Here is a 15,000-nt window from a genome sequence, read left to right on the forward strand (position 1 = left end):
TCTTTTTCCCAGCTTCTTTATGTTTAATAGAAACCTCCCATAGTAAAAAGTTGAAGACATTTTGTGCAACCATTCCCTCCATTTCTCCCCCACAGGTGAACGGGTCTAGGGTACTGAGCCGCAGATGGAACGGTGGCACGAGGACCGAAGTCCTGACTGACGGAGAACGCTCCCCTATTCTTCAACTCCAATACAACCACAACGGGCAGCCCACGAAACTCACACTCGGAGATCGTCTCACAAGTGTCAACATTTCCTACGATCGGTAAGTGTCGTCTTTTGGTTTCCTCTGGTTTCTTCTTTCAGCTTAATAAAATCGCCTGAAGAGAGACAGAATAAACATGTAAGTCGTGTTAGGTACTCATAGGTACCCATGAAACATCAAAAACTGACTGTTCCTACATAAAGTGCGCTTGGCAGGTATTTTGGTTTACTTGAAGACAAAGAATCCCTCGTTTCCTTGGAGACAACAGTTATGATACTGAAAGTGTGATTAGCAAAAGATTTTGCTTCGCCGCCTTGGATTAGGCTCCTGATCCGAGATTTGACATTTCATCCACGAGGTTCTGAAAAAAGTGGACCGTATTTTTTTTTTCATTGTGTTTAAAGTAGGGATATATTTTAACCTGGCTACCTCCTTAAAAGAAGGAAAATGTCCTTTGCTTACATATATATTACTTACCCCTTCGAAGAAAGGCTCAAAAGAATTTGTTCTTGCTGATGTTAGACAAAGGAGGATGTCATCCCATTAACCGCTTTCTTACGGATTCGTGCCTCGAAAGAGGAGCTTTGTTTTGCTGCACCACGTGTGACCCAAGCAGTGCGGTCGGAGTGATGGTGGCCCTACATCCCCAAGCTATTTAGCTGGGAAGCGTGGAAGACAGGCTGACTTTGAATGGTTGTATGTTTTGACTAAACTAACCTCTTTTTCGAGATAAAATACCAATGACATGCTCGTCCCTTCTTTATTCTTTCTTCCTCTTCCTCCTTCTTCACTCTTCACTCATCCTCCATTTCTTCTTTTCTTTTCATCTTCTCCTCTTCTTCCTTTCGCCTTACCTTCATTTTATTTCATCTCATACTTTTACTCCTCTTTTTCGCTTCTTCCTTGCGCTCTTTCTCCTTCTACCCTTTTATCATCCCCTATTCCTCCACCACTCTGGTTTTCTTCCTCCTCCTATACTCTTCCTCCTCTTCCTCCTGTTACTCCTCTTCCTCATCTTCCTCCTCTTCTTTCTCTTCCTCCTCTACGCCTCCATGCGCTCTGTGATTGGCCAAGCCTGACAGGGCTGCCATGCAATCTTTCTCCGTCAAAAGTCTTACCATTAACCGCGACACTTCCATGATTGGTTAACTTTCGCCATGTGATTGGTTAGTGTCGCTCTTGATCGGTTAAGTGTCGAGAGGAGGGAGGTAAGGTGTGGGTGAATGTAGCATGGGTGTCTTTTACTGTGCGAGAAATTTTTATAAAATAGGATAAAGATACTTTGCCAACATAAACTCTCGTATTATCGGATCTTTTCTTGATTTCCAAGTACAAACATTAATGGTACATCGCCTTGAGCTGTTTAGAAGGTGCATCTTACCCTTATGATGGGTATTTGGACAGCCACCCTACCGTACAGCAGAGTGTGAATAATACTAACAGATCATTAGTTTTACACCCTAAGAAAAAGTGTGAAGCTAAAGTACAGCCATACACCGTGCTCGCGCATGTACGTGTGTGTGTGTGTGTGTGTGAGTGTGTGTGTGTGTGTGTGTGTGTGAGTGTGTGTGTGTGTGTGTGTGTCTGTGTTTGTGTGTGTCTGTGTGTGTGTGTCTGTGTGTGTGTGTGTGTGTGTGTGTGTGTGTGTGTGTGTGTGTGTGTGTGTGTGTGTGTGTGTGTGTCTGTATGTGTGCGTGTGTATGTGTGTGTGTGCACGTCTGCGTCTGTATATTTGTGTATGTAGATTGGTTGCTGATATGAACACGTGATCAACCTCGCTAGAAATGATCGGTACGAGGGACGCGCTGTGTGATTGAATATCTCTTCCTTGTGATTAGCCGAAGTTGTCACAGTAATCGATTACAATCCACCTCGTGACTGACGGATGAGCAGGAACGGGGGAAGGGGGGGGGCACAGGAGGATGGGGCACGGGGGGGGGGGTCCACAAGGTGGCCGAGGACTGGAGGTATGTAAGTAGGAGCTGGTATGCGGTTTGGTGTAAGTAGGGAACGAAGAGAGGTCGGAAGGAACGAAGAAAGGAATGGAAGGAGAAAGAGAGATAGAAAGGGGAGATAGGAAAGGAAAAGGAGAGAGGGGAAGAGAGAAAGAGAGGATGGATATGGAGCTAGGAAGGGGCAATGGGAGGAAAAGAGAAGGATGAGAGAGATATGGAGAGGATAAAACCAAGTGAAGAAGAAAGAGAAAAGGAGCCGATGATTAAGTGTAGGGGTGAGAAAAGGAAGGAAGGAAAGAAACAGGCAGAAAAGTAGGAAGAGAATGAGAGAATGAGAAGGGAATGGAGAGGAAGATAGATAGATAGATAGAGAGAGAGAGAGAGAGAGAGAGAGAGAGAGAGAGAGAGAGAGAGAGAGAGAGAGAGAGAGAGAGAGAGAGGTAAAAAAGGAGGGAGGAATGGGGAAGGTACAGAAGAAGACTGCTCCCTGGGTGATTTATTGTGGGTTTTCACATTTGGAGCCCGTGAAAATGTAGCCTGGGCAAATGGCCTGCCGAGTACTTATAACCCTCACGTTGCCGCGCCCCCTCACACACTCTTCTCCCTTTCTCTCCCTCTCCCCCTCTTTTGTGCCAGAATTGATTTCCAGCAAGTACAACTGCGGACAGACGAACCTGCCCCATGCTTTGCCATAAATATGCACATATATCTTCCACTGTTGGGCATTTGATATCTTTCTACTGTATATACTATTTTTGTGGTGTTTGTAGACAAAACCTTATTAATGCAGCAACAACGAAAGATATATTTGCATAGATTCAATATCTAGTAAGTTATGTTCGGCTGTCCGGAGTAATACGTCGGGAAAGCAGAGGGCAAGCTGATGGTCGAATACGTTTATGATGTCTCTGGGAGACGCGAAGTCGAAAAGGTCGTTTCTTCTTGAAGGACTTTTCTTTATCAAGAACCGTTGGATGATCATTATCGGTAACGTAATGGGCGTCATTTGTTGTTGTGGTGTTACACTTTGTATACTTTTCGTCCATCTATCAATTCATCTCTCTCTCTATATCCCCATCTCTCTCCCTATCTCATTCTCCCTTCGAACTTTTTTTGTTCGTTCCCACTCGTCTGACATTCTCGTGGATGATGCCGTTACCATAAGTATGCATGGGGGAGGAGGAGGAGAGTGAAGGAGCTATCATACCGTATGATTCAGTCATCACGACGTGGTGGTTTCAATAAGTCCTGGTAACAGCCATAACAGCGATCCGGAGGAGCACTGAATTGCCTGTGTGATTCATAGAACGAAAAGATTCATGCTACATTTCATACGCGGGAGTGTTCATAGAAAGAGAATCACTGCGTTCTTGAGTTCTGAACCTAAAAAAAAAAAAAAAAAAAAAAAAAAAAAAAAAAAAAAAAAAAAAAATCCTGTCGTGGTGCGGTGGAATACTTTGTAGATTTTATGCTGGCTAGTGCTGGACTGCTTTGTTGACCTTGAGGAACTACACCTTTGGCAAAGGATTAAGGCTATCTCGCCAAGCAACTGCACCACGGTGACGCTACTTTCGGTGATTTTCAACGGAGGCATTAGTTCGATATTTGTAAGTCGCCAATTCAATAATTTCTCGAAGTAATTCCTCCTACGATAGTATTCTGTCTATAATTTTGTACACTGTTCCTAGGTAATTGCATTCCACTGAGAGAACCACCACATATTTTATTATCATAATTATTGCTATTATTATCATTATTATTATTTTTATTATTATTATTATTATTATTATTATTATTATTATTATTATTATTATTATTATTATTATTATTATTATTATTATTATTATTATTATTATTATTATTATTATTATTATTATTATTATTATTATTATTATCATTATTATTATCATTATTATTATTGTTATTATTATTATTATTACTATCATTATTATTATTATTATTATTATTATTATTATTATTATTATTATTATTATTATTATTATTTTTACTACTATTATTATTATTATTATTATCATTATTATAATTATTATTATTATTATTATTATTATTATTGTTATTATTATCATTATTATTATTATTATTATTATTATTATTATTGTTGTTTATTGTTGTTATTGTTGTTATTATTGTTATTATTATTATTACTATTATTATTATTATTGTTATTATTATTATTATTATCATTATTATCGTTATTATTTATTTGTTCATTTATATTGTTTATATGAGGGGAAGTAGCCTGTGATAGTGATTTTATCATTCTCTTATCTCTTCTGCCTTCCGCGGTGTCACTATTGATGAACCCTCTCGACTTCAGATACGATGTATATTTTCTATTATGGTTATCGTCCGGGGCCTTTGATCTGCATGGGGCAGTGCCCCGCACTCGTGCGGTTACCGCGAGTACGGGACATTTTTTGTTTGTCTATAGCGTCAGTTATTTCTATTTTGACGAAGAAGCATCAAATCCTGAGCCAGATCTCCATTAATCAAAAGAGTCATCCTGTTGGTGACCATTCCCTGTTGATTAGATTAATGTGACGTCAACTATAATGAATTACATCAAGTGTGCCTTTATTTCTAGAACGTTAACACGTTTTCTCAACAGCTTACTCGGCAAGAGCACTGGGTAACTCTTAGTTGCGCTCTCACTTCATGCTCAAGTGAGCCAAGTTCAAATCCTGGTGGAAGTAGAAATAAGCTGAAGGCTATTTAGTTCTACGTATGTTTTCGGTCAGGCTTACCTTTTGTCTTAAACACACACTCAACACAAACAAAGTTAGTCCAACACCTTCGTACCACAAACACACTCTACTTTTACTCGAAAACCCTCTGTGTGTCAAGAACGAGGAGGGCGCCCCCTCGGAGTTAGACTTTCCCCTAAGGTTCTCCCACTGAGGTGGGGGTTACTGTTACTCGAAAACCCTCTGTGTGTCAAGAACGAGGAGGGCGCCCCCTCGGAGTTAGACTTTCCCCTAAGGTTCTCCCACTGAGGTGGGGGTTACTGTTACTCGAAAACCCTCTGTGTCAAGAACGAGGAGGGCGCCCCCTCGGAGTTAGACTTTCCCCTAAGGTTCTCCCACTGAGGTAGGGGTCTGTTTACAGTACAGTGCGCCATAATGCAGCCAACTTACTAATTAAATGTGCTTTCCTACGAACACAAAGGCTTCAGATTTTGTTTTGATCACCTCCAGATTATTGTGTTCAATTGAGCGAAAGTCACCGTGCGGGGGGGGGGGGACGACTGCTATGCTATGGTGACGTTCCTGGTATAGGCGCTATCGTGTATAACGCCAGGCGATGTTATTCAGTTTAGGAGACACCAGAGGGCACCCGACATATGGAGAGAACATGGTTGATCGCTTTATCACTAGAGATTGTCCCTTCCAACTGAACAAATATCGTGTGGTGTTAGCAAGAATAGAATTCTTCCGAACGTGATAGTAATGACAGGGTTGTAAAACCTTCACTCTCTTCACTCTGAAAGCGGAAAAAAAAAACAGAACTATAAGAGGAGTGGAAGCCCTTGATAGAAATAACTTACTAAATTGGTATAAGTGAAACACAAGAGGACATGGAAGGAAACTAAAATAAAGACAGTTATAGAAGAGACATGAAAAAAAAAACAGATTCCCCACATAGTGGTGGATGTATGGAACATACTAGACAAAACAGTAGTGTGTCAAAAAACAAAAGAAGAATTTAAAAGAAAATTAGATATGGCGAGATACAGAGACGGGACCTCACGAGCGTAGCTCCCCTTCCCGAAAGATGCAACTGGGTAAACTAGGTTGTCCTCACACACACACACACACACACAAAGTAATGCACACAAACACACACACACACACACACACACACACACACACACACACACACACACACACACACACACACACACACACACACACACACACACACACACACACACCGCACAACGCACACACACACACAACCGTGCGTACCCTGACAAATGTCTACGGAGTTTATTCGCCATTGTTCGTTCGTTAGAGGCAAAGGAAAGTCGAGTGGCACCATCCGTAGAGTAGTGCTTATAGTGTGAATAAAAGTTATTTTGTGTTCTCTTCCGTGTGTGTGTATTTGTCTGTGCGTGCGTGCGCGCGCGCGCGCGTGCGTGTCTGTGTGTGTGTGTATGTATGCGTGGTTGTGCGTGTGTGTATGTGACACACCATGGTCTTGGATCACGTGTTGGACTCGTGATCGACAGCTATTTCACTCCCGGAACAGAGCTCAGAGCTTATATATGACCGATCTATGGGTAATGCTGTGACCTTATGAGTGCACAAACCTCCAACTCCCCGCCTACGAGAGTTGGAGTAATGATCTGCAGCGCAGCGATACTGAAATTATTTCAGCCCTGGGCGGATTCGAAACCGGACTGCCGTAGTGGCAGCCGAAAAATCTACTACTACGCCACGAGTTGTGTATGTGTGCATGCGTGTGTGTGCTAGTCTGCGTGTGTTTGTTTATGTGTGTGTGGTTTGTGTGTGTATGTGTGTGTGTGTGTTTGTGTGTATGTGTGTGTTTATTTATGTGTGTGTGGTGTAGTGTATGTGTGTGCATGTGTGTGTGTGTGTGTGTGTGTGTGTTTGCTTATGTGTGGTTTTTGTGTGTGTATGTGTGTATGGATTTTGTGTGTGTCTGTGTGTGTGTGTGTGTGTGTGTGTGTGTGTGTGTGTGTGTGTGTGTGTGTGTGTGTGTGTGTGTGTGTGTGTGTGTGTGTGTGTGTGTGTGTGTGCATGTATGTATTTGTTTATGTGCATTTGTTTGCGTATATGTGTGAGGTTGAGTGTATGTATGTATGTGTGTGTGTGTGTGTGTGTGTGTGTGTGTGTGTGTGTGTGTGTGTTTGTGTGTGTAAGTGTGTGAACGAGGTGTGGTTAATTTTCGTCTCATGCATTACTTGTTTTGTATTACATACTGCTTCAAAATCTATGATAATATATAAAAGATTTTCCACATGATTCACGTATGTTGAGTTTCAACGATGAAGCACTGCGCCTCTCAAATGTAACGATTTGAGACTCCACCGAATGAATCTTTCCGCCCCAGAAGAAACGCGAAAGACCTTTTGCTCTTCGGCTCCGATTGGAGCACCGGCAAGACTGAGCCGCTCCTCTCCCTGATTCGGACATTTCACGGTTGGGCGTCCTACGCTTCTGTTGCAGTTGTCCCATTGTTCTTTCCCGACGTCCGCCGTCGCTGCCGCTGCCGCTGCCCTCGTCGCCAATTCCAAAATCAGAAATCCTTTTTTCTTTCTTTTTTTTCTTTTAATTTTAGAAGTGTCCCGTTCTCACTCGAATGTCAACTACAAATTCTAACCAGCACCATGTTTCTAAATCTCTTGCCTTTTATATCTTCAAAGATATATTTTGTCACCTTTGGCTGTATATGATGGGTTATGGATTCGTCCTTTCATTCGAATTTTACCTCCGCGTATCATGACACAAGGGTGGTCTCTTCTCATTTTCTGGAGTGCCCTTCCTCGCCACCGCTCCGCTTGTCTCCATTTCAACTTCTTTGGATGTTGTGCTCAGGTATTTCAAAAATCTTTTCATAACCGCAATCTTATGATTATGTGTACACGTGCATATCCCCCATGATATGAGACGAGATTTTAGAGTACACACACACACACACACACACACACACACACACACACACACACACACACACACACACACACACACACACACACACACACACACACACACACACACACACACACACACACACACACACATATATATATATATATATATATATATATATATTGCAGTAATTTACAAGGCACACGTGAAAATAATGTGCAGAAAAAAACACTGGGAAATAGGTGGATATAAATATATCCACCTATGTCTCTGTTTCTGTGTATTCCTTGATAATGTCTTAAATAGACGAAAACGTTCGGACTAAGCTTCTTATTTCCCAGTGGGTTTTTTTCTGCACATATATATATATATATATATATATATATATATATATATATATATATATATATATATATATGTATGTATGTATTAAACCAGCCATCCTGAGTACACTTCTGAACAAAGGCCAACTTCACAGCATTCCATGATTCACACGACCACGCCAACCTCTGCCACGTCACTCCTGCAAACTTCTCAATCTCGTCTCTCCACCTCCTGTCTGGTCTCTCTTGTCCACTTTTCCCATCTTGCGGCGTCCACTCAGTAATACACTTGCTCCATCACTCATCAGTCGGTCGCACTAACTTACCTACCCAGTTCCACTTGATCTCTTTCACCGCCTCCACAATATCTTTCACTCTAGTCTGCTCTCTCACCCAACTTGCTCTATTTTGGTCTCTCAACGTTATTCCCATCATCTATCTTTCCATTCTCCTCTTGTTTCCATCGCCTTCGTCAGTTTTCAAGTCTCACACCCGTAGATTATTGCTTACAGAATGCAGTGACCGTAAACTTCACGTTTCAAACATAAAGGTAGAGAGCCTCTCAGGATTTTATTATACTAACCAAACACTTTCCAACCAATTATAATACGTTTTTTTCATTATCATGATCTTTGGTTATTTTCACCACATGACCTAAATAATTATGATTTTCAACTTCTTCAAGACTCTCACCAACTCTGGACTTGACAAAGGGCTTTTGAGTTTGGGACTCTAGAACATGAGACACTTATCGTAGGGATCCCAAAGGCCGTATATAGCGTGTCCTCCTTCTTTGACTAGCGGTTTCCCGGACACTCGGGAGATGATGAAGTGCAGTGGATGTGAGGTTGGTTACTCACCAAAGTAGGAAATCATTTCCGGATTAGAATATCGTTTTCGCTTTTAACCCACAGCCTCGCACCTTCATCGCCAGTCAGGAGTTTTCTTTTTCGTACTTTTTTTTTCGCCTGATCTTCGGTCGGGTTATTGTTTCCAGCTGTATGTTCTTCTCCTGCATTTAAACATGGTGAAATTTTTGTTGCTGATTCTAGTTGTGTGGATGAAAGGGAGGAGGAGATTTGGGAGGATAAACTAGTTGAAAATGGGAAATAGGATAACTAGAGTAAGAGCACAATCAGTCTGTTGATACTGATGCCTTTTTATATAATTTCATTTTATCTAGCTATTCATTAATTTATTCATTTATTCATTCATCCATATATTTATTTGTTAACTTATTCATTCATGTATTTATTCATTCATTGTACGTCCGTGTGTGTGTGTGTGTGTGTGTGTGTGTGTGTGTGTGTGTGTGTGTATGTGTGTGTGTGTGTTTGTGCGTGTGTGTGTATATGTGCGTGCGCCTCTGCGTGCGTTTGTTTATTCGTGTGTGTATATGCATTATTCTGTTTTCACTTTCCATTATTTATAGACGTTTGCATCATTACCATATGAATACACTTGATATAGTGCATATATTGGTTTGTTGCAAGTATCCGTATGGTGTTAGACCTGCGCTGACAGTCTTTTTTTTTTTTTTTTTTTTTTTTTTTAATTGCCGCGTACCTGTAATCAAGTTTTCCGCCATTAACGGCAGTCTAATGACGAAGTCCCATTGGTCCACGTCGTCGCTCTGCGCTTTGGATTCAACTGACGTCATCGGAAGAGCTTTTTCCCTAATGACGGATCGACTTGTACTGGAGAGAAGAAGGAGGAAGAGGAAGGGGAAGAGTCCACGCCTGGGTGGAGGTTAGATTCCGCGTCCCTGCACATCATTCTTCAGGGGTGAGGAGAAGTGGGAGAGTGATAGAGAGCGGGAGGTAAAGGAGGAAGCAGATGAGAAAGAAGAAAAGGAGTTGGAGAAAGAAATGGTAGAAATAGAGGGAAGAAAGTAGAAGTTGAAGAAGAAGTGGAACAGAATAGAAAAGTGGGAAAGAAATATAAAGAGTTTTAGGTACGAGTATAAGGGAAAGAGAAGAGGAAGAAGCACAAGGAAGAGAAGGTTGTGTAAGAAGATGAAGGAAAGGAGGGGGAAGGGGACAAAGGCAAATGAGAATTCTAAAGCATGATTGAAATGAGGCTTAGAACCTGAGGTCGTGTCACTCTTTCGACCCGATGACGCCACGAATTTTGTTCCGGGCGCAATTGTGCCACGGGAATCGAACCGGGTGTTGTCATACGATTCTATTCACGTGAGGAAGAGACCAAGCCGAAATCGGGTGCGTCTCCTGATAACCTCCTTTGGTAACACACTTCAGAGGTGCTGTTTCACTTAGCGCCAGATAGACGGTCGGACAATGAGTTAGCTATAGGAAGATCTGCAGATTACGCCACCAAAGGGAACGAGTCTAATGAAGATGGGTCTCACACCTCCATAAGGCGACTTGCCCGACGTTGAGTAAAATCGTCCAATGTTAGTAAGAATATAATTTACGTCATCTGTGGGAAAGGGTTCGATTTTAAGAATGGAGTGAAGATAGAATGACGTGGGAGAGGATGGGAGGAGACGGGGAGGGAAGTGGAATGGAGGGAAGGAGTACTGAAAAACGAGGATGGTAGTATAGTGATTCCCACTCGTATGTAACAGTGTAGCGGGTGATTTAATACAAGAATTAGTCTTTTACGACCTAATAGACTTGGCCATTTCGTAAAGTTTGACCTTAAGAAATACGACTTTTACAGTTTTGCAGAACACGCTGGCCTTTGTAGTGCCTGGAAATGAAACGATGTAATAGTTCATATTTTGTCATACATAAAGTTTTAGATGATAAATGGCACATCAATGAATAAGTTAAAGATTACAAAAAGAGAAATGGAGTTAAAACTGGAGAATCAATGTATAATTATCGACTTTATGGACTGCATACAAAATATCTTTTAAGTGAGTTATAAAGGGGAATATCTACCTCTTAAAACGGAAGCTCCTAAGCCCATTTAAAGGAGGTTGCTGGGGGGGGGAGACACAGAGGCGGTTGTAAAGCTGAGAAAAGTTGGTCGACCCAAAAAGAAGACCTCCTTGGTAGCGCCCAGGTGGTGGCAAGGTTTAAAGACACGAGAACGTCTTGGGCATTGAAGAAGGGATTACCGAAGTTGGAGAGAAGAGTTGTAGAGGATCCGCAGGCGAGCTTTCAGAAGAAAAGTAGAGAGTGGCGTTCGTAGTGAGGGTCTAACGAAGACTTCAAATGTGTTTTTGGAGTTGGAAACTGTTGATTGAAAGCTGTACAAAGAGAAGTCTTGTGAGACTAATTCAGGGAATAAAAGAGGAATTAGAAAAGTTAAGAATAACAAGGATGTGGATTAAGTGGACCCGATTTATCTATTTATTTAGTGTATGTGGCAATAGAAATTATCAAAGAAATATTATGAAGTAATACATGTAGAAAACGTATAGAAGGCTGAAAATAAATTCATCTGAACTTGACGAACGAATGGCAAAATATATTTTATGTGAAATTAAGATCAGCAAGGTTGTAGACGTTCAATATTACCATGGATGTAGGCATGTCATTCTAGTAATTAGAAAGAAAATTGGAACAGAGGTTAAAGGGCTTAACTACAAGAATGAAAATTGCCTGGCATTGCCTGGAAAGTAGAATGCTATACATTCATTTGTTCTGAACTGGTGATTAGATATTTGTAATTTTATTTTTGCTTAGGTGCTTTTACTCAGCCACAATCGATCAGCTTTTGATGATCAGAACAACTACTTACTTTTACCTCCAGTAGAAGAAGTTTTACACAAGATTTGGCTTGCAACAAAACCGTTCGAAAATTAATAAATCCAAAACTTAACCTTGTCGAAGAGGTCTAAGCAAGTACGGCAATGGGAATGTGTTCTGAGTTGAACTCCTCACCAAATAAACGTGAGATGTTGATGAACAAGACGTATAATGTTAAGAAAAGTTCGAGATTTAAAAGGAGGAATTTCAGGTTATCCAGAACACTGAATGTTTTTTTGAAAATAGATTTATATGTCGTGTGAACTGCGAAGAAGTAGAACTTGAAGAATTAATGGATTCAGTGCGTAAGCTCTTGGAAAGAGGGCGTCATGGAAATAGTTAACCTACTTCACTTAGCCAGAAAAAAAGTCTTAAAGAAAGGTTACTTTATCCTTAGGGTTGGCCCCTGCAACACAAAGTCCCGCCCTCAACTGAATAAAATTGCCTGAGAAAAGTTTGAGTAAAGTCTGTGAATTGTTCCATCGGAGCAGAAGGGTTAACTAAAATAGTCTTAAAATCTACTCCAGTTACTTTTCAATCTAATCCCTCATTTTCCTCTTCGGCCTCGGCCTCGGGGTGGAACTCCAACACGGGATCCCCAGCACGAAAAAGAACGCGAAGAAGAACGCGAGGAAAAAGAACGCGAAGAAGAACACGAAGTAGAATGCGAAGAAGAACGCGAAGAGGAACGCGAGGAAGAAGAACGCGAAGAATGAAATCTATGAAGAATGACCGTTTCCAGCAGAGGGTGAAGAATATGTTCCAGTATCAAGGACCTTCTTGATTCTAGAGGAGCTGCGGGAAGAGGAAGAGAAGAACGAGGAGGATGAGGAGGAAGAAGAGAAGCATCAGTGGGAGGAGGAAGAGGAGGAGGAACAGTAGCAACAAGTAGAGGAAAAGGAGGAGGAGAGATGAAGAGGAAAAACAAACGGGAAGAATGAAGAGAAAATTAAGGATCAGGAGGAGGAGGAGGAGGAGAGGAGGAAGAGAAAGAGAATAGAAAGGGAAAAGAGCAGAATTATATAAACAAGAGGAAGTGGAAAAGAACAGATAGATGGGGTAGGATGCGTGACTAATTTGAGAAATTAGTTACGGATGATGATGAAATGATTACTTACAAACCTGTTAAGCTTCAGGCAAGTAGTCCCAAGTTTCCCTTGTGTCAGGTAAGGGTTTATTGAATTAGTTAGACCTCCTGTGTTTGAAGGAGGGTGTATGGGTGGGGGCATGGTGGCAGAACATTACAGGAGGAAGGGGGAACTGGAAGCAGGGTTAGAGTGGGTAAGGATTGATTATAAGTGGAAGAGAAATTGTGAGATTATGGGAGGAACAAGGAAAAAATTTAGATGGAAAAGTAAGAGTTCTAAATGGAGTGATTGGAAATATATTATGCTTTGGGAGAGTAGGCTTAATCCTGAGAAACTATTAAATAACAAAAGATTACAAAGGATTACAAAGGCGGAGCATGCCGACAGGAGACCTTTTGGTCCATAACTAGGTCGGATGCGAAAAAAAAAAATGAATGATAAGGTAAAGCGGAAAAGAGAGAAAGGGGTAGTGGGCGAAAGTATGACTCCGTATAAGTGAGGAGGATATCCAGGAAGGGAAGGGTGGGGGCGGAAAGCAGGTTCGTAGAGAGGAGGAAGATAAAGAGAAGAAGTAGAAGCCCTTGGGAAGAAGCCGAATCCTATCAAGGACAGAACCTTCGCCAATGTACAAGCATGTATTGAGAAAGGAGTATTTGAAGCAGGAAGGTGCGGTATAGGGGTTACGATAAGAGAGGAGGAGGGGGGAGGAGAAGGGAAGAAAAAAAGCGGCACCAGAGGAAGGTCGAAATAAAGTATAATAGGTAAGGTTAGAAAAATAAAAAGGGACGTCATCTGGAGTTGGAGGACAATAAACGGGAAAGAGTGAAGAGAGGATGCAAAAAGAGAATGCCCGATTCCGTACCCAAGCTTGGGGGTGACACGAAGAGGAATGAAATCAACAGGCGAATGAAGATAAAAGTACCACCATGTACGGGAGGGTCTAAAGCTGTGGAAATGACAAAGATAAACAAACAAAACGTAATGTTGTCTCGTTTTTTTTGTTTTTGTTTTTTAAGTACCAGGTCCCGTAGAATAGGAGAGGATGAGGTCTAAAGCTGTGGAAATGACAAAGATAAACAAACTAAACGTAATGTTGTCTCGTTTTTTTTTTCTTGTTTTTTAAGTACCAGGTCCCGTAGAATAGGAGAGGATGAGAGTAACCGCATTTGGGAGGAACGACTGTGGAATAATAATTGAGCTGGCGCCAAAAAGGAGAGAAGCCGGAGGATGGGAAGGGCAGTTTGGTGATAAATGCAAAATGGCTGTGGCGGAATGGAACGAAGAAGATGGATGGAATTGATCAGTGAGAGGAAATATTTTCCTAACTTTCACGTGACGAAAAATGAATGGATGTCTTTTTTTTTCTGAACACTAGAAGAGGATAATATAGTGAACAATAAAGGAAAAGGGGAGAGGAAGATGTAGATATGAAGGGAAAGATTTGTATTTTTTTGGTAGGTAATGAGTGCCTCTATCCATGGGGATGGAGTTACAGAGGTTATAACGAAAAAAAAAAAAGGAAAACAGAAGAAAAAGAATAGTTAAAGGTAAAGAAGATCAGTGCCCATTTTTAAGCTGAGATTAAACTAGTCGTTAAAGAATGTTGCGTACGCAGATTGTGGTACCTAAAAGAGTGATTCCTTAATTTTTATTTGGCCAATAACCCATATGTGAACGAAGGGGAGGAACGAGAGAAAGGAGGTGGATGCGAAGAGTAGTTAGAGAAGAGGGAAACAGAGAAGAGAAAAGAGAGAAGGAAGTAGTGACGAAAGGAAAGGGATGATAGATGGGGGGGGGAAGGACGGGGGAGACCGGATAGAAAGCACCAGGAAGCCGGTAAGGAGAGAGCCGAAGAAGAGGTAGCGGAAGAGGTTGACACTTTGGTGTTATCGAGTTCTCGCCGGCCTCTTCCTATTGTCATCTATCACCCCCGAAGGAACCCAAGGGCTTTGAGAAGCGTGGGAGGAGAAAGAGGATTAGGAAGAGAAGAAGAAGGAGGAATAGACGGAGGAAGAGGAGAAGAAAAGGAGGCAGTGGAGGAGGAGGGAGAAAGGGTGTCCTTGCGTATGGGAGGAAG

General features: G+C 41.5%; 1 protein-coding gene across 3 annotated transcripts in view; it reads left to right on the top strand.

The window, feature by feature from the left end:
- The window catches only part of Ten-a (Teneurin-a transmembrane protein), a 1,186,308-nt gene that overhangs the window by 1,126,885 nt on the left and 44,423 nt on the right, over positions 1 to 15,000 (top strand). For all 3 annotated transcript variants that reach the window (XM_076206894.1, XM_076206895.1, XM_076206896.1), the window contains one exon: positions 96 to 265. In XM_076206894.1, the coding sequence (XP_076063009.1) occupies positions 96 to 265 (170 nt within the window). The remainder of the gene's footprint in view (positions 1 to 95; positions 266 to 15,000) is intronic.

Source organism: Oratosquilla oratoria, chromosome 23, assembly GCF_046742065.1.
Source record: "Oratosquilla oratoria isolate Oo_2021 chromosome 23, ASM4674206v1, whole genome shotgun sequence".
In the NCBI taxonomy this organism is placed as follows: domain Eukaryota; kingdom Metazoa; phylum Arthropoda; class Malacostraca; order Stomatopoda; family Squillidae; genus Oratosquilla; species Oratosquilla oratoria.